This window comes from Mycteria americana, chromosome 3 (genome assembly GCF_035582795.1).
Source record: "Mycteria americana isolate JAX WOST 10 ecotype Jacksonville Zoo and Gardens chromosome 3, USCA_MyAme_1.0, whole genome shotgun sequence".
Taxonomy (NCBI): domain Eukaryota; kingdom Metazoa; phylum Chordata; class Aves; order Ciconiiformes; family Ciconiidae; genus Mycteria; species Mycteria americana.
Genome location: NC_134367.1, coordinates 97,823,748 through 97,850,726, shown reverse-complemented (window position 1 = coordinate 97,850,726; position 26,979 = coordinate 97,823,748). Strand labels below are relative to the sequence as shown.

The following is a 26,979-nucleotide window of genomic DNA, read 5'->3' as shown; positions in this document are numbered from 1 at the left end:
GAAGTGTTCCCAAGTGAAAAAGATATGATATGAATTTCACTGAAGACTGAGCATAGGGGTCTCTAGGTAATCCCCAGCTCTGCCACAGACTGACCATAAGCAATTCAGGATTTTCTCTGTCTTAATTTCTCTACACGAACTCTTGGTCCTACTGACAAGAGGGTTTGAATACACCTCCTATAAAATGGGGATATTTTTTTCTCTGCCTCACAATAGGGATGTAAAGCTTTCCAAGTAGTGCTTGTAAAGTGCTTTGGGCTTCTTGGTTGAAAATGCTAGAGAAAGCATTGCTTTTGCTGCTAATTTATTTGACATAGATTAGAAACATCGCAAAGTCCCCATCACATTTCTTGGCCTTCACGCTAGAGATGAGCTAAAGAAATATATTTGGGCTTGCCTGTCAGCTTTATTGCACTCCTGCCAAAGTCCAGGGTTTGGGCCTTTTTTAGCTAGAACTGAGTTTTAAAGAAAAATCAACTTTCTATTAAAATTAAAAGAGTTTTCCTCTTACTCTGCATGATCCCCTGCCACAGCTTGGTTGAGTGCAGCATTATCTGAAGTCTCCTTTCCAGTGCCAGTGGAATACCCTATCAGGGATGGGTTGAACTCACGAAGAATATCTGCAGAAAAAGACAGCACCCTGAAACGTTGCTTACTTCAGCAGGTAACAAATGAGGTTATAAAGATTAGACCTTAGTAAAAGACCATTACAAAGTTTGAAGGGATACCTATCAAAAAATTAACCTTAAGTGTAATAAACACAGAGATTCGTCACCATACAACCTTGCCTTCAAGACTTCTGAATTTCATGAATTCAGATATCTCATGACCTAACATGATCATCTTGGCTAGCAATGCCCTTTTCCCTGGTACACGAGGCTGAGTAACCCTATGCTCAGGCAGGAGACTCTCATGCTGTCATACTCTAACTGCAGGTGGGTTGGAATCAAATCCTTTAGCCTGATTTCCCCAGATGTATTAACCCCAAAGACCTAAGATTCCTTTCTACATCTTAGGTTACAAACACCCCAGATCTAAAATGCCCTGACCTCTAAAAAGCATGTAAAATCTGATCTTGTAACATGATTCTGCTCCTGCCTAAAACAACTTTCCCATACAGTCAAAACAGTTTCTTTAGGCTATGATCTAAGATCTTTGATTCATCTATCCCCAACACATTTTGGGCAGAACTATAACCAACAGAAGAATACTGAAATAACCAAGCCCCTAGGAATTACAAAATACATAGTTACGTCACGCACAGCAAGTTACAGCCTGGTTGTTATGCAACTTTTACTCAGCACTGGACATTGAATACAAAGGGATTGGTTCTGTCATGCTACAAATTGTAAATCTTTCTTCATGTTGTTCTATTTATCAGGTTTACAGAAAAAGGCACTTACTTGCTAGTGTTGTGACTGTGCTTATGTTTTCATTTCCTCCAACACTGTTAAAAAGAAAGAAGAAAAAAAATGTTCTAAGATATGATGGACTTGGTAAGGCAGCTCCCCCTTATGGGGTTTCTATACATGTACACAGCACGTTCTGTGGTGGTTGTACCAAGTCGAAGCAAGCTCTTTGTGTGCATACCAACGGGGTCACGAAATCAGAGACTCTGTTATAATCATAATAATTATATTAAAATATAATTGCACTAGCACTGTGCACTAGCTTCCCTTTCAATTCTCTCAGGTGTTTTAACAGAAGTTCAAACATAGCTGAAAGAAAAGAGAATTTTTAAAACTGCCATCTTTGCTATTGTTGTCCCTATTAAAATATTTATTACTTCCATTTTTAGTGAACAAATCCTTTGTATCCATAACAACAAGTTCTAAAAGCATGTATTTCACAGTGATAAGTATAGTCAATACCTCCCCCCCCCCCGATTTCACTCAACTGGAAGAATACTACTAGACTAGTAAAATTCACCATATGTCTGTGTGCTACTTACCCTCCTTTGTGCTGTAGAGAATGCTAGCATACTTTTCCCTCCAAATGTCAGTAGAATATTATTAAAGATCAAAATATAAAAAGTTGGACTTACAACACCTCTATAGCATCCCTTTAATTTGGAATAGAGTATTTTGAAGTGCTCTAGTGCCTGTTTAAACCTCTTACAGAGCTGCAGTATTTCAGATGAATAATAAATGATGAACAGAAAATCACCCTGACAAGTTTGGTATTAAATAATACAGTTGCAGAGTAATAAGTGAACATGATTGCCTTTCTTCAGAATGGCTTTTTGACCTGTCTAATAAAATGCTGCATATGTAGAAGTCTGTACTGACTTGTAATCAATAAACTGTTCTGCATGATGTAAGCAGTACTGGGAAAGGGTCAAGGAAATAGACACCGTGTATGAAACAGCAGCAAAAAAGATCCCATTCTGACTTTTCATATACCACTGATTTTAAATGAGACAAATGGGTGACGTGGGCCACAGTGGGGAAGAGCAGACAGGATATAGAAAGAGCAGGGACAGAAATGCAGAATGAGCAAGTGGTGCAATGCCACTAGGATCTCAAAGTCCCCTTTGCAACAGCTACAACTGTGAGAGGAGAAAGGGACTGTCGTAACAAGGACCCCATTTCATTTGTGTATCCAGGCCTATTCCAGGCATGCTACATTGCACTCTAGAGAGCCACTAGTTCGAATATTTTATTTATCATGAGTAAATGTAGAACTGTGTGCCTTCATGAAAAATGTAAAGTCAAATTCACTCTCCACAAGCCTCCATTTGTTACAAAAAACAACTATACACATCAAAACCGAAGAAAACGGGTTCCCTCTCATTGGGGGGGAATTACTGGGACTTACCTCCAAGAAACACCTCGGTATTGAGTCAGGACATCCGTAACATTATGGGGTTTGGATGCTGCCCCATTACCTGCCTGGAAGCACAAAAGAAGAGGAGTTCACCTTCAGAAAATAAGAACTGCTACAGTAACTAGTTCTCTGACTGATCCTAGTGAAAGTAATTAAAGAGGATGTTACTGAATCAAGCTACGTCATCTTCCCAAAACATAACAGATGCTTGGTCTCAGGAGAATCAAGACTGAGGGTATTTTAACTCTGCTCCAGTGAATTACCCTCTTCTATCAACTTCTTGATTAGATCAAGTGGGGAAAAAATTGGTTGAGAATGTTCCAAATATTCATATAATTCTAAATTTACATAAGGAATAAATAAGATACCAATGGTCCTGAATGAATAATTTATTATAATGTTCCTCACATTAAAAAGTGGTACGGTGATTTTGTGTCTTCCCTCCCCGTTTCCCCAAGAAAGGGAACCACAAGGATTTAATGCAGTAATTAGCACTGAACACATAAGAAACATGAATTACGATATGAGCAGTGAAGCAGTCGTCACTGATTGGAGAATCACAGCCCATCTAGGGGTAATGAGTTTACGTAGTCCCAGGAATAGTGTTAAAAAAAAAACAACAAACTCTCAAAATAAGTTGCACTCGACACACCTGATGATCTATTGCCATTTTACTCAAATATTTAGTTAGTATAAATGGACATGGCTTTATAGGCTTTGGTATTATCATATATATACACACATACACACAATTAGCTGCAGAATTTGTTCTTTCTATTTATGCTGCTTACTAATAGCTTTGAAAGCCAATACCTTGGGAGCTGCCTAGAATCAGTAAAGAAAAGCAATGATTGCAAGTCCACTCTAGCAGGCTGGTTTTTGCTGGTGCACAATCTAATCTTGCAGCTCTTCCTTGTGTGGCACTCTTGTGGACTTTAAATGGGAACTGTGCACTCAGATTAGACTCATGATCTGATTACCAGTCAGTCAAGGTGGAGTATGGAAAAGAATATGTGAAAAATGTGTTTGGCTCAATAGGGCCTAACTGTATGTATTCTATTTCTCAGGTTAAAAATTCAGAAATGCTTCTTCATTACTTGCTTTAATGATGGTTATCCAGTGATCTTTACTTACTGTGAGTGAATCTCCCAGGGCAGCAATCACCCGAATATCTGCCGGTTTCAAATTATGAACTAATAAATAAAAAAATAAAGGTAGTTTAAGGAAAGAGGAAAGAAAGAAAACTTCAAATTGTGATGGTTATCAGAAATTTTCCTTAGAATAAGCATAAAGCATTGCAACAACAGTATTTTAATATTCATGACAGCATCAGCTCAGAATAACAGACACTGACAGGCATCAAATCAGAAATGATTCTTGGTACTATAGCTGGGCATTAGCTACAACGACAAGGGAGGCAGTAAGATTTCAGTCTTGCATCTGTGCTTACTCAGATTCCTTTTAACCAGTGGAAATGACTGGAAAGCAAGCACAGCTCTGGTGCCAGCACAGGGTGGAAATTTTGGGACCATTGCAGCTTCTGAGGGAAGACAAAATCCACCCAGTGACAGGATTCCACGTGGCTTTTCGCACCCCAGACTGCACTAACAAGAGCCCCTACTCCATACATACACAGTTTTACCACTGCTGCAAATGAAGTACCTGACTACCTCCTATCTTTTCCACTGTCACTTTGTTTGTACATGGAAGGTGCAGTTGCATAAGCTTTCACCATTCTTGAGGGAAAACTTGCATCTTGCTATACAACTACTTACGTTGTTCTAAAAAGGATCTTAAAAGCCACAGTCAATAGAGTGCACTGCTTCAAAGAAAAGCGTACCTTTCCTAACTAAACCCAGTTCCTGTTCCCCTTCTGTAATCAAACGAAGCAGCTCTACAATAAAATTGCATAGGGTTGTACCTGAAACCGGAACTGTTTGAGAGGGACCCCGGTCAAAACAGGGAATATTTGTTCCATAAATTCTCTTCTGCAAAGACAGACAGGGCAAGACTTCACATCAGACTCACTATACTCTGGTCATGAGAAACCATTTATGTCTCAGCCCATTAGATTACCGAATTTCCCACATACTTTGTATACATCTACCAGCTCAGCCTGTCCTCAGGCCATGCCTACAACTGCCCTTTGAAGGCAGACACAAACTCCGTCTGCTCAGAAGTCTCATGGCCACATTAGTGCAGCACGGCTCTTGCCTACCAGTGGGGCCAGTTATTTCAGACTCTGTGCCATGCTGTGTTCAGCTACGCAACAGTTTGTGCGGCCGTAGTCTGAGCTAGGTGAGCTCACATCTTTTTGCAAGAAGCTGTTTGAACATCCCTGGAATATCCCAGCACAAAACCGTACCTTTGTCAGCAGGCCATGAGCCTGCCTTTTCCATGTGCAACCCTCTACATGCAGCCAGGGATTTGCCCCCTGGCTCTTTTGGGTTGCCACCCACTGACGGAAGCATCCCCAAGGTCTACTGTTAGCAAAGGCTGCCTGTCAGTACACCAGAGCAGACCATCACACAAGACCCCAGGACATGTGTTTGCTCCAAATCTCTCTACAGAACTCCTTAAGTAGACTAACTTGCCTAAGGAAAAGATACTTGTGTCTTGTCCCATTGCTCCATTTTGGTTTTTTTATTAAAAAAAAAAACAACCCACAAATGTAACACTGTTGGTTCTTCTCTCCTACACCATAACTACTGCCAAAAATCAGAGTGGTAGGTACCGTTGCCCCATGCAGAGGTACATCCTGAGTAACTAACAAAACAGATGATTATATAAAAATGAGAGGAGAAATGTGTATTACTAGTCCAATGAAGTATAGGCCATTTTGAGTGCAGATGTAGTCTGGACACTGTGAAAATGAGCATTATCACCTCCCTCTGTAGCTGCCTGGGGGCACCAAGTTCTGCTCAGAATCAGAGCACCACAAAAAAAAAAAAAAAAAAAAAGAAAAAAAAGAAAAGCACAGCTGTTTATCTCTGCACACCTAATCTGCAACTATCTCACAAAAAAGAAAAATCCATTGTTCTTCAGTTCTACTATGGCATAAACAAGATTAAATCAGACCCACACAGTGGTGTCATTCTGATCTGATCTGGTTTCCTCCATGGTAGAACCGAATGGCCCCATTTTCACTATCTTCTTATCCCAGGGAAATTAACGTCGTTATCCAGATGTTTAAAAAAGGTTCTTAACAGTGAAGGCAAGACTTAGTTTAGGCTGGGTGAACACATCTACCTTAAATCACACTCTACAAAATCCACCAAGGAGAAAATGCGCTATTAAGCATCTGACTATTTAGTCAAGCATAGAAATAAAGAGCTGGAGCTTTGTATTTAGTTTTCCCAGGTAACATTGTTTAATTAGGCTACAACACACTCTCACCCACCTGCCCCACTCCCTAGAATACACTCAGTCCATATGATGCAAACAGTCCTACTATACCTGAGATGTTTCTTTGGTGTTTGATGTCTCCAGGGAAGACGAGTAGTTACTATTTCTATATGTGAACAAATACGGATTTTCCTGCAGAGTGAAGAGAGTATGTTTACCAACGCTAGTGGAAACACAGTCAGCTGATGTTAAAGTCTTCTGGCTAGATTTTCCAAGAGAAGAAAATCTTTACAGTGTTAATTTTTGAATGAACATTGCACTAGTGAAGTAAACCAGGTTAGACCTGAAAATTAAGCCCTGCTATCCTCTAGGCACAGCATCACCTCTTGCCTTAAACCTAACATCAAACAAAACACATAATTCAATTTCTTTGATACTTTAATTGCTGTTCAGTGAAGCTTCTGGATGCCAGTAATATTTTATCACTATCAAATTATTGAAGTCAGAGCTTAAATACAAAAAACGTTCAAGAACCTGTTCTTTGAACCAGAGATACTCAGACCCTGAAGATACTACTGGGCTATTGACAGCTCCAGGGACTAAAATAGTTAAACTGGACAGCAGACAGAGACAAATCACAGAAAAGCTAAATTATATAAAACACATGGATTCAATTTTATTGCTGATGCAGATTTTCATACTGCTAATAGACCCCTGATATCTGCAATTAATAAATTCAGATTAGCTAGTTATACCTTGAATAAAAAAATATCTGACACAGTAAGATGATTTAACTAAATTTTGTCAAAAGTTCTTGTTTTCAGAGTTTCATCTTTATAAAATAAAGAGACTGTATCAATGAACTTTAAGAACACTGAATTTTTAACAGTGCAATATCTTGGGTAAGTACATATTCCCAAGAACTTCAGAAGATGACAACAGTATTTGAAAACTTAGAAATTTTGCAAAGAGTACATAAAATCTCACAGTAATAAGGAAACCTTTTTACCCGAGATGGGCACTGGACCCGAAGCGTTTTTGTGAAATCGTAAGGCTGCTTCCGCCCAACTGGCTCCATCTGGAAAGGGAGAGAACAGAGGACTTGTACGCGTGCTGTGCGGGGGAGGGAAGAGAGAGCAGCAGCAGCGCAAAGGCTCTACTGCCTGGCGTTTTCCATCAGGTCCATATATATATTTTAAAACTTGTTTTGCTTATAATAAATATCTATCGATGTATAACATACCACATGTATACCTACAAAAGCAAGGAACTGAAAACAAGGCCTCTCACATGATCAGCCTGTCATCCCATCATCGTTAAAACAAGCATCCACACGTTAACTCTGCTCTTGGGAATGCTGACCCTCTAAGTGTTTTTCCCACAAGGCACAGATCTCTTACCACAGTATTCAACTGCTTGCAGTCAAGTCGCTATTTATCAGCTCACCCACAGTAACTGTGGAGATGCTCTAGAAAAGCATCGCTTAAACCACCTTTATGATTAGTTTTCCTCCCTTATGGTATGCAGTTTAAACTTTGCTGAGATTTGCAAGCCATTTTTACTTTCCAGCCCAAGTACGAGAAAGCAAAAGGTGGGTTGCCACAGCTCTGCTGCCGGTAACAACTCTTTGCAGCAGTCTGTCCGTCCTCCCAGGCCTTATCCGCCACACGTTTTTTGTCTTCTCCCAGGCTGTGAAACCATGCTCACGACCACTTGAGAAAGGCACACTTAGGAGACCTTTCTTCAGGTCTCTACAGTTTATAGTTTTCATATAAAAGTATAAAGAAACTAAAAAGTTTTGTGTGGAAGGAAAAGCAACTCTGAGTAGACTGAAACTTTGAAGTAAAAATGGTATGACTGAAACTCCTTGGAAAATGCAGCTTTGACTCGGATTATACACTGAAGGCTTGGGTAAGTCCACATCGCTTTACCTCAGAAGCAGAAAGTACAAAATCCCCAATAAAAATGGAAAATTAAAAATCTTCCATTTGGTGATACATCCATGTTGGACTAACTTTCTTCCTTCTGTCTTACGAGCACTATCTTTAGGTACTCCCTCTGCTGCAAATTCATTTTGCGGCCAAGTCAGAAACATGGAATACAACACATTAAGGTCACATGCCAATCCTCCAGTGGCTGTAGCCCATGCAACTAAAAGCTTGCTAGTTTATCCCACCTTCCAGAACTGTTTCCTTATCTACATTTTCATATAGGTTAGACAACATGAAAAGGTGCGCTCCAACTCTGCACAGAGACTTGATAATATTTATATTCGTTGGCTGCCTTCTAACAAGATGAAGGGAGGATTATTGTTAATGAAAAATTATGGAATGACTCAAACCTCCATACTGACAGCACAAAGTGGTAAATACCACAAAGAATGACTTCACCTGTTCGGACACCCTGCTGGGTGCTAATTAAATTGCAATCACACCCAAAGGAGTTGGCCACTGGGTTAGCTTCCTCAGTGAATGTCTGCTCAGTTTGCACCAGCAGCAGCAGCTGCCAGAAGCAGCAGACTACAGAAGAAAGAGGATTGAAGGCACTGAAAAAATACAGCAGTAACAGGCTTGACATCACCGATACGCTCTGGGCAGGAATGTTATATTCTGGTTTTGGTTGTTCCATCAATGAAAATAATGGGAAAATTCAGAGAAATAGAGAAGAGGTTTACAGAGCTAGATATTCTTTGAAAGAAGCATTTGAAGAAATGCTTTTTTTGGAGAGAGATAGGAATAAAAGGAATGTCCCCGAAATATGCAAAATAATGAAGCTCGGAGAAAAGGTACGTTGGGAGCTGGTACTTTCCCATCCTCCTAGGACAAAACAAAGTAGCTATTTAATGACATTCTTTTAAGAAAATATTCTTCTTCCAGCACAGAATGATCCCACAGAAGATGGGACAACGGTGGTATTTCTTGGCTAGGAATGAATTTCAAACAAGTATTACACACTTGTATGGTGTTGGGAGTTGGGTGATGAGAATGAATTTCTCCAGGAGGCCATTCATTCCAGACGGCTCAGAGACACTGTTCTCCCACCACAGACCGACTGCTCCCATGCAGCAGAGCTGCAAAGTCCTGCTCAGGAAACCAGGCACCAAGTTGCATCGCAGTCAGCTAAACCTCCCCAGAATTCTAGCACATCTGTCGCGCAGGCCGGTTAGCGTGCGGGTCTGCTCTGGTACTGCAGCAGTTTCTAAGTCGGCGTAAAGCCCTGAACGCAGAAGAGAGGCACAGGCAGCCTCCTGCGGTGCTGTTCCCATTCGGGTTCTTGCTTGGTTTCCATTTCTCTCTTGGTTGCAGGATAGTTTTCTTGTGGTCTTTTCTGTTACACAAAAGAATGGCAAATGCAAGAACTTGTTGTCCAAGTTCTTTACACACATGAAAGGAGCGTTGCCCCTGAAAGTATTTCCAGAGGTAAAATTGTAGGCATTTGCCCAAATTAATCAATCAGGCTCTCTGTGGTAAACATTAAAGCTATCCAAGTAAACAATCAGCCTCTCTCAGCTTTTCCTAGCTACCCGACGTCATTTTGCTGACTGCTCTCTGACGTGCTTAGCGTATGAATCGCATTGCTCCTAGATAGCTAGAAACGTTTTGGTAAAATATCCAGCCGTGCCTAGGACAAGTCCTTGGCACCTGCTAGCTCAGCTTCTTCTCAGCTAGACTGAAGTGCAGTCCAACTGCCAATTGCCACTAGATTTCAAGGTTTTGCCCTTTGGCCAATAAGCAGGTAATCATTCCAAGAAAGAGGCTGGTACCAAGCCTCAAAAGAAGGTAAGGGTAGCTTGGCAGACAGCAAGAAGAAGGAAACTCTGAATGCAGTTCTCGGGCACCTCCTCATTCTGCTGTTTGCTGCTTGACAAGTCATGATCTTGATTTCCTATCAGTTCCCAATACTGCATTGTGGGTTGCTTTGTTTGGTTGTTAAAGCAGTCAGCATAAACCATTCGCTGGACTTCCCAGTAGAACTAGAGTGACCTTTACTGGGTGAGGACACCTGCCAGTGCTTTTTACACTGAAAGCATCTTTTGTATCGTCTGCTTTTACATCATAGCAGAATACCATCACAGGCAGACAAGGAACCTACCCAGAAAGGTGCCTTTCTGATGATTGCTAGCTGTACTAAGAAAATTCCACTAAATCAAGGAGGAGGCAGGAAAACAGAGGGGGAAAGGAGTTGCGAAGGGAATACTACCATTCCTGTAGGCTCCCTTCAAAGCAGTAGCAAGATGTGGTTTTGCCACATTTTGCTCTTCCTCCAGATCACCTAGGCTGTCCCCTCGCTAGAGGAACCACCTCACACTGAGGAAAAACACTGAAATAAAACAAAGTTGGTAGTTGTAGTTGTCTCCTTTACGACAGTTCTCTGGTTCTGGTGGCTCCTCAGCATGCTCACTGCCTGGGACTCGGTAACTGGCCCTAACACAGCCATGCTTAAAAGCACCACTTCATTTTGCTTATAGTTGTTCACCTCTGCTGTTTCCACAAAACGCTCCTAGCAGTTAAAGTGACAAGAATAGAGTAACACACCAAAGAATGCGATGCTCAAGGACAGAGACCAGGAGGCAAAATAAAGTCTGTGCAGAAGAGGGGAAATGTGGACAAAAAAGTGAAGTGGAGGGAAAGAGGAAGGCTCTTCTGCTGGCAGAAGCTCTAAACAAAAAAAAATATCCTCTGGACAGAAGGAATTTGTTGCAAGCTAAGTGTAAGAATTTGAGAGGGCAGGAAAGAGAAATCAGGGCTGGGTTAACTGAGTATGTTTGCCTGAGTTGGTAAACTTCAGAAGATAAATCCCCTTCTAGAGTCTGGATTTGAAGAAGGCAATGTAGTGGTTTCAGAATGGGGATGATACTGTCACAACTCCTAAAAACTATTCAAGGTGCCTAGTATTGGCATGCTGCATAAACTGAAATCTAAAAAGCAGAACAATAAGAAGCCACGGGGGGGGGGGGGGGGGGGGGGGGGGGGGGGAGCTATAGTCTAGACTGGGAAAAAATGAAAGTGAAGCCCATTAGAAGCACATGAACTCTGCTAATTGCAGAATCTGATAAAAATGAAGGACACTACTCAGAGCTGGAGGTCAGTTTCCAACTGATAAGCCCCAGAAAACATATTAGCTCAGGCTGATCTATCGCCACAATTAGATGGCTCTCAGATTCTGACAAGTTTGGTTCAGTTGGACCCAAACAATTCCTGCTAGAGAGGCACAAAATAGGCTGACAAACTGGTGGCACTGTGCTCCCTCTCCAGTCCAAAACATTCATTTTCTGCACTAGCTGAAAGAATATTCAGCATTTCATTTCAAAAATTTGCTGACTGAAAAACCATGCTAAGCACCTGTAAAAGGCCACTTTTCACAGCAAATTGGATGTTCATACTTTGTGTGGCTTGCTCCTGACTAGCTTCTGAGGTTAGTATCTGAGGAGGATATGACACCGCTTTCTAGCATCTTGCAGATCATGTTTAAGTGATGGTAACTGTGTGATCTAGGTAAATATTTCCAACACTGATGGGGACACCAAGACATGGGCAGTTTAAGTAACTCAGTTTCTTAACAAAGAACTGCCAGAAACAGAGAATGTTTAATTCACACTTCAGGAATCTGGCTTTTGGTGTCTGCTTTGCTCATTCAACTAGTGAAACTAATTGCTTAGTGAGGCCAAGCAGAACAACAATAAAGAAGTCAATGTGCATCTTATCATAGCATCTATTTTACGATAGAAGATCTGGGGTAGGAACTTTGACATCATCATGAGGAATGTCACAGATAACAGCAAAGGAGATAACTGGATGCAGCACATTTGTTCCAAGGTTAGAGCTTCAACATCTGATCAATATTTAATTCTTTGGCTCCTACTAACTAACTAAAGTCCTACTAACTTTAACTAAAAGATAACATCTTTTATTAGAGTGACTGTATGATTTTTCTAGCTATATCCTCTGGTTGAATAAAAGCCTTTTCCTGCAAATCCTGCTTCTTTAAATGATCAGGGCTACAACAGCATTACTACTGCCAGAATTAGCATAAAAGGAAACAAGAACACGCCAATCTGCACTGATTTATTTTTAAATGTAGTTTACTAAAAGGCGGTTGCAGTATAGACTTTTTTTCCTGAATGCTTAGGATAATTTGGACAGACACTGGAATAGTAGGTACTCTCAAACGAAAATCTTATTAACATGTGGACTGCAAAACAAGCAAAAAACTCAGTCTTATCTTTAACTTAATTAGTCACTGCAGATTCTTTTTCATTAAAAAAAGGTTATGTGTGTTATAAGAAGGTTATTAGAAAAAAAAAAAAAAACAAACAGAAAAGTTTGGAAGTTTCTAAGTCAGAAAGAATAGTAAAATCAACATCTTACCCAAAATCACTGATAGCAGGGCATATCCAAACACGATATGCACTAAGCAGTAACATCCTTTGCTCTGGTGAGTCCAAAATCACGTGCCTGCTTTTTTATCTCATTCATATTGAAAAGCAACTCCTATTTCTTCACTTGCCCCCATTATAAATTTTAAAATGCAAACCCTTCCAGCTGTACATGCATCCACTCAGTCACACACGCAAATGTTGCGTGTCAGCAGCTCAAGCCTGCAGAAGGAAACAACCTCCTATAGAACTGGTCATCATGTTCAAGCTCGAGTGGGTCAGAAAGTCCATGTTTCTCTCAGACACCCTCTCCCTCCCATTAGAAGGCACCATTTGTTGGCTTTCCTCAGCTGGGTAGGACATCCAGCTCTTGAGGAAGTAATAGGAGCTCCTCAAGGCTGTCTATCACCTTTTTAGGATGAGCAACAGCAGCAGAAGGATGATGTTTAAGGAGGAGAGAACCTTATGAGACTCATTAGTAAAGAGGGGGATGGATACAGGACAGAGGAGGCAGAAGAGTATAATTGCTATAATCTCAGGTTAGGATGAGCTTCAGTTGTCACTGTGCCACTCTGTCACAGAGGTGAGACTAGCAAAAGAAGGGTCTGTAACAGCTCATGTACTCCTTGAGACTTCCCAAAGGGGTACTTTGGAAACCTTTCTAAAAAGCTCTTGATAGTAAGTAGCAGCTACAGAACAGCAAGAGATTTGTCTTGGGAGTGTAGGGCATTTAGCATTATTCAAGAGCAGTCTCTCTGCACAGCTGAGGATAGCAGTCATGGGATGTTTCTTTCCTATATTATTCCTTCCCCTCCCTCCTTGCTACTCAAAGTCTGGCTAGTGTAGAGTTGCTACCAGGCATCCGTGCTAAGTCCAGTAAGCAACAGTGTCTGTTGTACCATGTTGTTCCAGAGGCCCACAGCCATGAAAGTATAATCTTCTTCCAGAGTTTCCACTTGTGTCTTTGATGTGGTAATGAAACCATCCCTGCCCTGAAAGAGAAAGCATTTTGAGCATGAGAAAACACTTAAGAGTATGAAAAGATGAGACATTCAGCCACAAAAGGTCTCATTCTATAAAATAATATTCATATCCACAAGAGTATCAATCTCTGGTACTCTCATTAAGCCACTTGTTGCTGATCTCAGTTACTGCTGGTGTGTCAAGACAGAACAGATGCTGCTGTTCTAGCGATTGCTGTACCTACCGCTGTAAGGTAGTAGTGAAGGGACCACACATCAACAGGACAAGAATACCAGAGCAACAGCAAAGCACGATCACAATAGTGACATATAGGAGATCAGGGAAACATGCAGATGTGATCACATTAATGATTTGGAATAAACAACACTTTGTCTAGCTAACACTTACATGCATTTAAAAAGGGAAGCGTGCAGAATTTGTCTTAAGAGATCATGCATATTTTTAAATGAAAGTGACCGTTGGAAGAGTTTGGAAGATTGCACATGGTGGCCTGCAGGTGTATCACAAATTGGAATAAAGAAAGAATCCACCTATGATATAAGTTGGCATTTAAGGCAATAAGAGAGCAATTTACCAAGAGAAAAAGTAATGCCATGAAAGTTAAAAGTCTGCCATTTGCATATGGGCCAACCATCGACAAAGTAAGCCTGGCATAAGAAGACCCAGCAGCAAAGGAAGATTTCACAACACAGCAGACCCCAACCTTCCTGGAAGACAAATTTCTTCTCCCAGTCCATTTTATTCTGATACTGAGCTGAGGGCCCAATGGAATTACCACAAATTCAAGGAGCTGTTATGATGCCCAGGAACCAGACCATGACTTATTACCAACCTATTTTACAAATAACCACCTAATGTTATGTGTTGGATTTTGATACCTTGCTCCGAGTGAACCATTATCTAGTAAGTGATATTATTCCTCTTCGTTGCCAGGTCTCAGACAACCTTGACCTTTGAACTTCCCTTTAGAGATCACCTGTGGCAAAATCATGTCTGACATCCCAGGCAACCTTATCTATATTCATTCCCCACTGGCTATACCAAATATAAAATATGCACAAAATTCATTCCCAGGTTCCCAGACTGCATTAGTCTCATTGCAGGGAGGTAACTCTACTTTCCAACAGAGTTTACAAAACCTTTATCTTTTTCCCCCTACCCAGTTTTAAATGCTTCTTGTTAACCTCTTTTTGCCTTTGTTTCCAAACATACATGAGCATAATCAGGGATGAATGAGCTGATGACTGCAAAGATACGGAAAAATTAGCAGCACTGACAGTTTCCAGACACTCAATCTGCAGAGGTGCCATGACTTGATGTCTCCAAAGAACATAGCATTCAAAAGACACAGGATCCCTGACTGGCACTGTTTGAAGCAAGCTCTACCCTGAGGACCTCTGTGTTTGATCCTGCAGTGTGTTCTGCATGTGCCTGACTACCTTTGTCTTCTGGCATTACACACAGCCTAGACAGGAAAGAGCCAGCTGAATATTGTGCTCAGTTTCAGCAGATGCAGTCAAGAAAGAATGGAGCAACTTGAGTTTACTCACCGGTCTGAGCAGCAGATTTCTTTCTTGGAGAGAAGGCTGAAGAATGACAGTGAAGTCATCCTTTTGATCATACCTCTCAGACTCCAGCAGTTTTTCCCAAGCATCCTGAACAGACAACCATTTAATCAGATGAGTATTATCAGGTAGAGAGTGTAATATATGTGGAATTCGACAGGGCTTAAAGTGAACTAAGATTATCCCCATCCCTAATAAACCACAATAATCAAATTCTGTAATCCAGAATAAATACAGTAATTTAATGAAATCTTCTTACACAATAATTGGAAACTCCTTGTAGCTATGAGAAAGCTACACTGATTTATCATAATTTTCTTTGAAAGAGCAGCAAACTTAGCAAGGCAATGAAATGTCATGCTTATTGCCTCCCTGTCATTTTTAAAAGGAATTCCAGCACAACTGTCTTTGTCTTAACAGAAAGTTTCCCTCTTCTACATCAGGTGCCAGGTTACTGGACAAGATAGATCATTTCTCTGATGGGATATGACAAATCCTAGGTTTCCAAAAGCTATATAGTCATTAGAAACTTCAAGAGATACTAAGATCACTCAGGTATAGACAGAACTTATCTCCAATGTTCCTGATGTAAGAAATGGGGTCAGGATTGCTGTGGACATGTGGTAAAAAGGCTGTTACTCAACTTCCTCACTGCTATTCCTCCCTTAACTCCTCACTTCAGTCCAGTCTGGAAAATGGATAGACACGTCTAGCAATATAAGAGCCAAGCAACACAGAAGACGCCATACCTGATAGGACCACCTCAGTATGTTATCATCCAATGTGGAGCGTTCACCAACACAATTGCACTGATTCCTGCCTGGATTGCTGCAGAAAAGAATGAAAAACATGAAAGACATTATGAACTTTTCATAAACAAGACAGATAGCACGAACTCTTTTAAGCCACTGACAAGTATGTATTGAAGACTAAATTGTTGCATATATTGAGAAAGCTACATGGAACATCCTAATTTTTAATATAAACATAGAATGATATATATTTCCATGTCCAGAGCTCTGGATTGCTTCTTGATTTGAAAGCCTATTCAGATGACTAATATGCCAGACTTCGATTAGCACAGGGTCTCACAAGCTAGCAGCATGCTCAGGCTTAAAATAGCAGCAGCACTAGTTTTCAAACATTTCCCTCTCTATAGTCACACATAGGAAAATTGAACACACTCAGAATACTTCCACAGGAACTTCTGCCTTAGTATTTGGCAACAAGACCTCCATCTAGAAATGTGGATGGAAGCTCAATACTGCAAAAGCTTATATATGCTAAAGGACGGCTAGGCACTGTCAAGCAGCTAACCAATCTCAGCCAAATTTCTGACCTGCAAGGCGAGATGTGCATTCTGAGTATTTCTGCAGCTAGTTGGAGAACTCAGACCTTCTCCCAAGGCTGCAGACGGGAACAATGTAAGATACATTTAACATTAGTCTGGTTCCAGCAAAGATATACTCAGTTGAAATTGCCTGGATGGACTGGAACCTGAGAAACGTTTTTGTGGGGTTTGCAGATGTAAGCAATAAGTACCTGTCAGAATCAGACACACTCTCCTTTTCACAGAACTCTAGCTAAACCTATAAAATGGTAGTTTTCTGTTAAAGTGCTTTTATCACTGCTGGTGAGTGAAAGAAATATGAACTCGGGACCAGAATCTTACCCAAGCCTAACAGAAGAGCTTCATACAACACATGAAGAGAGTTACATGCCTAAAAATGTGGTTCACGCACTACTTTTAGTGCGGACAACACTTCTAGTTAGTAAGAAACTAATAAAGGAAGAAACTTTAAATCCCTATTATGTCCCAAACATCAATGCCTAAAGTTAGGTACTGACATGGGACTGGGAGTGTCAGCCACTATTCTCCTCTTGGACACCTGAAATTTCATCTGTTGGTATGGGCTTACGTTTTTCTCTCAAAGCACAGTTCAAAATGAGGACTTGGTAGCCAAATGCTGAGGCCCTTATCTGGACCACGATCTGAGCCTGAGAGGAACCCAGGAGTTTACCAAACATTGAAGTACAAGGCTTGCAAATGGGTGGAACTGTTCAACCAGATAAACACAGCTACAAGAGCATGCTGACAATGAGAAAGCAAATTGCCTCAAGGTGAAAAGAAAATATAAAAATTCCTCAGAGGAAAAAAAATTAAATCTATTTAATTTTTTTTTTAGGGCCCCTAATATATGGCAAGGCCCATATTTCTAAATCCATCTTTTCCACCTCTCATCTATCTGTCTCACATTTTTCCCCTCAGTGTCTGTGCAGGAGAAATAAGCTAGAATGCTCCATGCAATCGCTTTTGACAAGGAAAGCTTCTCCTCTGCTTGTCCTTGTTGTTAAGCACGTGGTTATACAGCAGCCAGACCCCTTCCTTGACTGATGGAATGTCTCCCGGGTTGTATACATGCAAAGCTTGTGAAACACTTCAGGATGACTATATTAGTACATATGGTGTCTTATGCCACGGGCACAGGAAAAAAATTACTGTGGAGTAAGATGGAGTGTAATCTCATCAGCTGTAAACTACTCCATCATAACCGTCCATGTGCACACTCCTACTCTATACTAAATTGGGACATAGCTACTCACACTTTTGTTACAAGGTACTGAGAAAGGGAGATGGATGAAAGCATCTAGGCACACAGTTACCATAAGGAACTGACAAGTTGGATGTTCTCCATCCTACCATACCCTATCCCGAGTAGTAGCTTTCGCATAGCCTAACAATGTGCTTTAAGATCAGTTATTCCTTTTGTGAACATTGATACCCAGAAACTTAAACTTTTAAAGAGCCTTCAGAGTTTTTGACTCGAGAGTTGCAGGGCAGAAGTAGCACTGACTAAAGAGCTGGGGGTAGGTAGACTGTGCAGTCTTGTGACCATAATCATAGTGCTGGGTCTGGTTGGGATGGAGTTAACTTTCTTCATAGCAGCCCATATGGCGCTGTGTTTTGGATTTGTGGCTAAAACTGTTGATAACACCAATGCTCTGGCTGTTGCTGAACAGTGCTTGTACAGCACTGAGGCTTTCTCTTTTTCCCCACGCTGACCCACCCCGCAAGTAGGCTGGGGGTGGGCAAGAGAATGTGAGGGGACACAGCTGGGACAGCCGACCTGAACTGGCCAACAGGATATTCCATACCATGTAAAGCCATGCTGAGCAATAAAAACTGAGGTAGAGGAAGAAGAAGAGGGATGTTTTGGCTTCCAAGATTGCTGTTGCTTGGAGACTGGCTGGACATTGCTCCACTCGTGGGAGGTGGTAAGCGATTACCTTTGTGTAACTTATTGTCCCCCCTCTTTCTTTCATTTATTAAACTGCCTTTGTCTCAACCCATGAGTTTTCTTGCTTTCCTTCTTCCTAGTCTCTCCCCTGTCCTGCTGGGGGGTGGTAAAGACGGAAGCGAGTGAGAGGCTGTGGCTGCTGGCCAGGGTCAATCCACCACAACCACAGTGGGCAATATTTAAACATATGCTATCCAAATTGGCAGGATTAAATGCACCTACTCCTCCTGGTAAAAATATGCCTTGCAGAGAAAGTTTATCAGAAACGAAGTGGAGACCTAAAATCTTTGACATACTTTTGTATTAAGGGCAGAAAAACTGTTCAGAAGACTCTACCTTAGTTATAAAGGCAATACATATACATATCTATGTGACTGAACACTAGCAGGAGACAGTGTCAAGAATTTAAAGGAACCTCTGTTACCTGGCATTACTGTAATTTTGGCATGCAAAAGAGGAAGTTGTGAGCTCAGTAGAATCCACCAGATTTACGAAGGCCTTGGGAACCTGCAGTGATAAAGTAAAAATTAATCACATTATATTTACAGTTAAAGATCAGCAAGAAGCGATAATGGTAAATTACGACTACAGCTTAACATGCATTATCTCTGGCCTGAGATTCTGCATGCATAAAATCAATGATCTAAATCTTTGCCAGTTCCATCCTGAACCCTGCTCCTATGCCTGCCATCTAGAATAACGTCGATCATCATTCACAAAGTACTTGTGACTGTGACATCTTGACTGTGAGACCCAGCAATTCATTTTACATAACCGAAGTGGCCACCAGCCAACTAAATTGAACTCAAATGAACTAGGAACTACCGTTTTTGTGGCAACATACCAATGCAAAGCTGGGTATGTATAATACCCAGTCCTGTATAATAGCATAAGCACTCGTGCATCCCACCTCACCTCTCCCCCAAGCAGAAAGCAGCTTTCCATTTACATAATGATATTTCACTTTTACAAGTGCACATAAACAGATTCTGGAAATAATAGTGGAGAGAATCTGAAGAGAATGCGTGGGTGGAACTTCACCTGTACAAAATATTTGTTGAAATCAGTCTGAGAAAAATGAGTGGTTGTGGCCTGATGCAATCAAACTGTAGCAGGTTTAGAATACCCTTTAGGCCTTCAATCCAGCAAAACAAGATTCTTGGAAGATGCTATTGAAATACTTCAGATAAACAGTTAATAGCCTGCTTTAGTAGTGATATATCTGCATCTAGTCTACTGTTCATTAGAGAGTAAGACTCAGTCCAGAGCATTTCCCAGAAACCATCCTAGATAAGCGGATAATTCTTAGCTCAGCCAGCTAGAAAACCTTTAGAAATGCTGAGATCTTAAAATGAATACATAACAGGAAAAAACATCCATTATACATATTTTTAATGGGCATTTTCCCTGGTCTGTAAAAGTTATCACCCGGTAGTTAGCAGCCTGTACACTAGCAGCCTGTACACACATCCAGTAATTAGATATCAGTTATTTTCACAAACTGCTCTGCTAAACATGAATGACTTTCAGACCTAGACAGATGTGCTCCATTTTTAATAGAAATCACTTAAAAAAACCAAAGACTGAGTGGTACATCAGCTTGTGTTGCAAAACGAAGCAGTTACCCATCCGTCCTTTCTGTTTGCGTGCATCAGCTTTTAAAAAGCATGAATAAAACACTTATTGACAATGAATGAAGCCAGTGGATTGAAGTCAATGAGACTGGTGTTCTAAGTCACCTGAACAGTGGTACAAGCCCTAGTCCAGTAAGGGAGACTGGAAAAAAATCAGCAAAGGATTCAGGTATTCAAGGTTGGTGAATAAATCTTACCTTTTTATACAAAAAATCCAAGACAGCTTTAAGTTTTTCCAGGTTGTCCAATATGCAGTTCTTCTGTAAATGAGATGAGAAATGCCATCAAAACTAGTAGAAAAAACAAAGTTATTAATTCGCCAAAAGTCACAAACCCTGTGTATTGAGCTGTGTACTGAAGTGTTACCAACGACAACTATATTCTGGATTCAGCCTTAGCCAGCACAAAGGAAAAAACATGGAACTATTCTTGTAATTTAACTGCCTATAATTAGACAACTTAACATATAAAAAAAAAGACAGGGATGGAGGAGAAAAGTGTCTTTAGACTTGAAGGTGGAAAACAGCTGTTCTACTAAGGCATCTCAGACTTGGGGTCACAAATTAAGTACACATGTTTAATGTGCCAGGTGCTTACATCACTGGATAGAGTCATTCCAACATCCTGGAACCAGCTACTGCTTTGGTTCACTCTGGCAGAGAGCAGAGCTTGCGAAAGTGTCTTAACCACCTGCCTTGACTGTTAAATGACCTCGTGAAAAGCTTACCAGTTGTGTGGAGGCACAGGAAGAGCACGGGTTTTCAGCACTAAAAAAAACTGTTATCAGTTTCCAGTCATTTTGGAAGTCCATCATCTGGGAGGGAAAAAAAAAAAAAAAAATTAAAGGAATGGGATCATAGAAGACCTATTTGCTATTTTCCTTTCTCACACAAGATTTGCTATGGCTTTAAATCAGCAAGACCAAGCAGTACTCCATGACACAACCCTGGCCACCTTGATCATTTCCATTTGACAAATCATCCAGCTTTTCCCAACAGGAGACAGCAAATGAATGGTTAGGCAGCAAACGCTGCAATTAAAGCTGAACAGACACTATAAAAAGCTCAGGTTAGAGCCAGAAATTGCTGCTGCCATTGGAAAGTCTATTGGAGGAGACGGGCATGCACAGCTTAGCACAGAGCTTGATGCTGCTTCTTTCTATCACTGTTGCAGCTTGCTGACAGGGTTAATGTTCCTGAACTGCTGAGACTGGGTCACACTAGTGGGATGAAGACTGGAGCAAAAATCTGAGAGCTAGAGCCCTGCTCAGCTGTGCTATGTTTATTAGGCAGTTCTCACCAATCCTGAAGAACATTGGTTAGAACCACTCGGTTCCACAAAAATGTGCGCTAAATCCATGTACAAACAATCCGATGGGCTCCCTGTAGAGCAGAGAGGCAACAGCAGAATCGCCTTGGCAATTACATTTTCCCATTATGTCAAGACCATTTTACAAAATAACATGCCTTGGGGTTAAGAATAGAAGAAAAATGAATGCGTAGAACTCCAGGATGGGATTTACAAAGCACTCGGCCATGAGTGATAATTCAAGCTCTCACCAGCATCAACCACTGACATCAGCCAAAGCATATCTAGGTCTTTACTGTCCTTTTTGAAAATATGATCCTAAAAGACCAAGAGGAAACTGAAGAGAGAAATACTGAGAATTATTATTTTGGGTTGGCTTCTCAGAAACGCTGGAGTGGAGCTAGCAGAGGTCTCATATCCTTAACCAATAGAAAACAAACGTATTAGCTTCCCTACCAAGCTCTTCAGCCACTCCGACAAACGCAAACCAGGTGGGATACTTTCAAGAACAAAACTCTGTACTTGAAAGGTACAGAATTGGTTCTTATTTACAACAGAAAGACCAAAGTCCGTTAACCTCAAGAAACAGCATTTTCTATTTTGAAGAGATTTTTGAGTGCTGTTTAAAGCATTTAATCACATTTCTTCCTTTTTCTGCTTCAACACCAAGCTCTCTGAATTGTCCTGTGCTTTAAACAAACCTGATTCTCTTTCATGAGCTTCACTGTTTCTTCAGCTTGATGCAGGAGGTCTCTGAAAAGCAGAAAGGAAAAGAGAAACTATGAAAGCTCAGTAAGGGTAAAGCTTTGACTGATTTTTGCCATTAAATCAAACAACATTTGAGACTTCAAATAATCCCACTTCAGGTGGGATTAATCTTTTCTCTGCTAAATGCATTAAGATTAGACACTTGTCTGTGCTATACAGAGAGCCTGGGGTGATTAGCTCATATTCAGGCATCTCACTTTCAGACATGTGCACTTAGATGAAAACAGCAGGCACAGCTTGGTAGGCACACCTCTAATTCTATTTGAGCCAAAAAATTTGTTTTGCAGCTCTAAAGAGGGAGCCCTGATGTTAAGTCAGGTGAACCAGACCCCAAAGCACACAGTGGGCTTTGTTCCTCCTGCTTCTGGGAGGTGACAATTGAGCCACAGCGGCAGAGTCTGTCCCTGGAGTCTGTGCAGCCTCTGCCAGTACTGAACATACTCTGTGTCCACCTTGCCAGCTGTAAATCAACTGCCCAGCCAAAAACCCCTCAGACTTACATGGCTTGACTGTCTGATGTCAATCCCTTTGTGCCAGGTGGAGGAGGCTGGTGTAGGACCAAGGGATTAAAACCGCTAATGAGAGCTGAAGGACATACACAGGTTAGATTTCTGCATACAAGGGACTGCTACTCTGCCATTTCACTATAAACACAGCAGAACTAAAACAGCCAGAAAACGTAAAGTCTGAGCATCTCTTGGCAGGCATGGGAGGTACGCCCGAGCCCCTCTGCAGCTGTTCTTGCTGGTTTTGCTCCTCACCTTCTGAAGTGGAGGTTTGACGTGGAGTTTGTGTCCAGACTCAGGTCAGACACCTCCATCCCCATCTCTCATGTCAGCCACAAATAGTGTAGGTGGATTTAAATATAGGCAGCTGTAGAAATGAAGCTACTGGGAAGGGCTACCCAGAGACAGCCTCCTGAAGCTCTGAGGAGTTGCCAGGTTTTAAACCCCTTTCACAGGGAAATGGAGGTGACGTGGACACTAGGAAGAAGATTTGGAGGGGAGGACCCTGGAGCTATCCACCACTCAACACAGCATTTCAGTGGACCTGTAGATTTTACTTGCAACACCCTTCAAACAAGTCAAGGCTGCCTTCAGAGCCAGCTAACAGATGATGAATTCACGTACGTGGTGCATCTATGGCAGCCCCAGTGTAAATCCTGAACGCATGGCAGCAGAAAGAGTACTGGACAGGCAAACCCGCACAAGATTTCACTGGGCTAGCATGGGCAGCAAGCACACACACCAGCAGGGACTGTGGCATGGATAGTACTAGCAGCCCAAAAATCCCTGTTGGGCATGTAAAACTCTTGCAGCAGTCTGTGGCACCCCTTCTTCACAGCTATTTGTCTACCCGGACAGTCTCTTCAAAGCCAGCACAGTAACGCAGCCTGGCTGTATTCATGTCCCCGAAGTACACCGTCCCTCAGCTTTCCCTTACATGCCTGCAGTGTGCTCGTGCTGCACCTGCTCTGCAGCCCAGCAAAGCCCTGGAGCTCCTGCCAGCATGCTGTTCAATCAATTTGCTCGAGTTTCAGTGTGACAGCAAGACGCACCTGCTAACGTTTCCACGCATACTTCAAGGAGGCTCTTTCCTGTGCTATAGAAAGGGAAGAGAAAACAGGAAGTTGCTGTTATTCCGTTTCTCAAAGAAAAATTATATTACAGCACAGTCTCAATTTCTTATTAGCTACGCTACAGCTCAGAGTGTGTATTCATGGCAGCTGCTGAAATTAAGAATGAGGCCTTTCTTTCCCCAAAACAGTCAAGTCATCAGCTACTGCTGAGCAAGAACAGCCTTAGATCTCAATTTTTTGAGCCTCTGTACGCTCTGCATGTTGCAGTAATTGTGTTTATGCATACAAGTAACACAGGGACCTCTCTGTGTGCACCCATATACAAGTGGACGCAGATGCTTGTGCAAACATTTACAAAAATTAGTCTTTTAAAGTTTGTCTGTGCAGGGCCAAATCCTTCTCTGGAATGCTATGACTCAAAAGAGCTACACAGACTTGCATCTACAAACTTTAGCCATATGTCCACTCACTGATTTAGATCAGCTAAGGGGGCATGAAAGAAGAAAATGAGGTAAGGCTTGTCCATGAAGCACTGGGAATCATGCAAGCAGAGGACAGGGTATCAGGATTCCTGGGTTCTTTCTTTGCTTTGATAAGTCCCTGCTTTCTAGTCTCTAATTAGTGGATGATGATATTCACTACCTAGGATTCATCATGTAGCAATGATTCTTACATCAAGGTTATTGCAACCGTAAGGTAGTCCTATATCTTGCATAAGTACAAAGAATTTCTGTTGACTAAGGATTGGGAAGGATCCAGTGTCTCAAAATCCTCTATATTTTATATAGGCTTTCTCCTCCTCTCTAGAAAACAATAACAAGAATTGCTTGGGCCTAATTCCTGCACCATGATACTGTATAAATTAGTATCACAACACTTATCAATGCTAACAATTCATTGTTACCTTTGGAGTAAATCCTCATGATATACACCAGATCCTGGTGTCTGTGAACAAGCAAGCAATAAGAATAGCATTAAGCAAAGGGTAAACTAGCTGTACATACGCTGTTCCCCTGCCCTATTCCACTCCTGTTATAGATAGCATTGTTTTCTACATACTTTTCTCCACTGTGTTGTAGTTACTTACAGATTTAAATTATTTTCCAGAGCTTCCTTATTACAGCATCTTTTCATAGTCTGGTAAGCCTTTCTTAGTTACTGCTTTCATTAATGAATTTATTACATATAGCTTAAAATAAAATTTGACTAGTTGAATTCAAATTCAGTCAAATGAAATGCTGTTCTAAATCAAATTTCGCTGGATCTACTCCTTTTCAACAAGGGACATGACCTGAAGTAATTTAGATAATTTACATGGATGGCACTCAGCCAGTATGGCGTCTGTTAAAAAAACCCTTAACATAAACAGAGGCATTGATTTCAGAGAGTCTGAGGAGGGGACAGTGACAGAGATGTTCGCTCTAGGAAAGCAGACATTCCTTAAAAGAAGATCATTTATATGTTTTTCTATGGCACCATCCACAAGCAACAAAGACATTAGCTCAAAAAACCCCTTGCTCTAAAGGGCCATGCATCTGATATGGGTGAAGCACTTTTGCATTTAGGACAATTATTTTCTTCCAAAGAGAGAGGTACTCACAAGGAGTCCAGGAGCGCTGATTTTCTAATGGGAAGCTTTCATCCCAAGGAAAAGTATGATGTCTTGATGAATACCACCTCAAATTTCAAAGTTGTTTTGTGATAAGGGAGAATCTCCCCCATTTCTTCGCAGTTGCAGCCCATGCAATGGCTACCAATTTTTGCCCAACATGCATTTCTACACTTCCTCAAAGCTTGAGAACTGTGGTTAAATGCTTTTAATTGGGCCTGAAATCTATTTCAGATATTCACTTCCAACTATTAAAATAAGTAAAGGTCGTTCAAATCTGACTGTATTAGAACAGGCAGGAGAACTTTACCCAGTGATTTATACATCAGAAGTATATCTTTGTGATTCTTCTAGAGCTTCTGCCTTCGAGATAGGAAACCAGTCTCTATGGAAAACACTTCAACAGGATGGAAAATCTACTGCATTTCTCGATACTTTGTTCTAATGGTGATCACCAAAATTGTACTTTTTTCCAGTCTGAATTTTCCCAGCTGCTTCTTCCAGTTATTCAATATGTTGTACTCATTGTTAGGAAAATCCAAGCACTCTTATCAAACATCATGGTTCTCTGCAAGAGCACTGTGATCACATTTCCTGCTGCACAAAGTCAGCTGGCTATATTTAGACTCGGGGTATACTGGAACACTGAACAGCAGGTATTTCCAGTCATTTTTCACCAGAAGCCTTTGATGCTTGCAGAAAGAGTCAAGTCCTGAATGCCCTAACTGGGACCCCAAACTACATCATCAGCTCACTTCATCATCACAACGGAGGAAATGGGTCACGTTCAGCAGACTTCCCGCTTGTACTTACTCTTTGCAAACTTCCTATTGCAGCGACTGTTTTAATGTCAGCTGGCCTCAGAGCATGAACTGCAGAAAAGTGGAAGACTTCAGGTTAAAAAAGAGCAGTAACCTTCACAGAAAATTACATTCACCGGTATACTAAAATGTAACAAAATTGATTAAAGCGTAAGAAGTCTATACTGATCATTTCGACTGGCAGTTTTAAATGAGTCAGAGAGGATGAGAAACTTTACTCAGGTGTTCAGTAAATACTTTGGTTGCTTAGATGCACTGAAATGCTCAACCATCAAGCAAGAAGAGATCACAGAACACCGCTGTGAATGATTTAAGTAATAGCGGCATCCTCAATTAGAAGCTGAAGAAACTAAGGTAGAAAAGTAATTATGAATAGAACAAAAAACTAAGGAGTTTGTAGAGCCTACCTCCACTTCAGATACATCCCACACATATGCATCCCCTCAAACAGCTGATTTCTCCCCCAGCCGATTCTCAAATAATTTTGGGAGGGAAAGCCTCTACAGGGATAATATAAAACACAAACCTGAAGATGAAGGGGTCTCAGGTAACGTTGCCTGCTCACATGAAAACTGGAAGTTTCTTAGAGCCTTTGACATAAACAAATAAATATGGTTGATTGCTTAGATCTAACAAGGGAATTTGTGGAAGGAGGGGTCCTAAAAGCAATTTTGAAGAACAATTACGCCTCTGCTAGAAATACATGGGAACACAGATCTGGACAGCTGCATTTTCAAATCCACTCTTCCAAAACTTGACACTTTTGGCTCAGTTTTCTTACTGATTGCCACAGAACTGGGCCTAAGCAAACAATGAAATGTGCTAAACACAACCTGTTACATCCATTGCTGCAAACAGTGAGTGC

At 41.2% G+C, this 26,979-nt stretch overlaps 1 protein-coding gene across 1 annotated transcript in view; it reads right to left on the bottom strand.

The window, feature by feature from the left end:
• The window catches only part of PLB1 (phospholipase B1), a 78,980-nt gene extending 52,267 nt beyond the window's left edge, over positions 1 to 26,713 (bottom strand). The window contains exons 1-19 of the mRNA XM_075497187.1: positions 26,641 to 26,713; positions 26,107 to 26,165; positions 24,589 to 24,629; positions 23,664 to 23,707; positions 22,606 to 22,690; positions 22,039 to 22,090; positions 20,757 to 20,843; positions 20,227 to 20,289; positions 18,820 to 18,902; positions 15,846 to 15,924; positions 15,082 to 15,186; positions 13,447 to 13,539; positions 7,181 to 7,249; positions 6,283 to 6,363; positions 4,748 to 4,814; positions 3,961 to 4,019; positions 2,818 to 2,891; positions 1,404 to 1,447; positions 512 to 620 (exon numbers count right to left, since the gene is read on the bottom strand). Of these exons, the coding sequence (XP_075353302.1) occupies positions 512 to 620; positions 1,404 to 1,447; positions 2,818 to 2,891; positions 3,961 to 4,019; positions 4,748 to 4,814; positions 6,283 to 6,363; positions 7,181 to 7,249; positions 13,447 to 13,539; positions 15,082 to 15,186; positions 15,846 to 15,924; positions 18,820 to 18,902; positions 20,227 to 20,289; positions 20,757 to 20,843; positions 22,039 to 22,090; positions 22,606 to 22,690; positions 23,664 to 23,707; positions 24,589 to 24,629; positions 26,107 to 26,165; positions 26,641 to 26,713 (1,367 nt within the window). The remainder of the gene's footprint in view (positions 1 to 511; positions 621 to 1,403; positions 1,448 to 2,817; positions 2,892 to 3,960; positions 4,020 to 4,747; positions 4,815 to 6,282; positions 6,364 to 7,180; positions 7,250 to 13,446; positions 13,540 to 15,081; positions 15,187 to 15,845; positions 15,925 to 18,819; positions 18,903 to 20,226; positions 20,290 to 20,756; positions 20,844 to 22,038; positions 22,091 to 22,605; positions 22,691 to 23,663; positions 23,708 to 24,588; positions 24,630 to 26,106; positions 26,166 to 26,640) is intronic.
• Between the last annotated feature and the right edge of the window lie 266 nt (positions 26,714 to 26,979).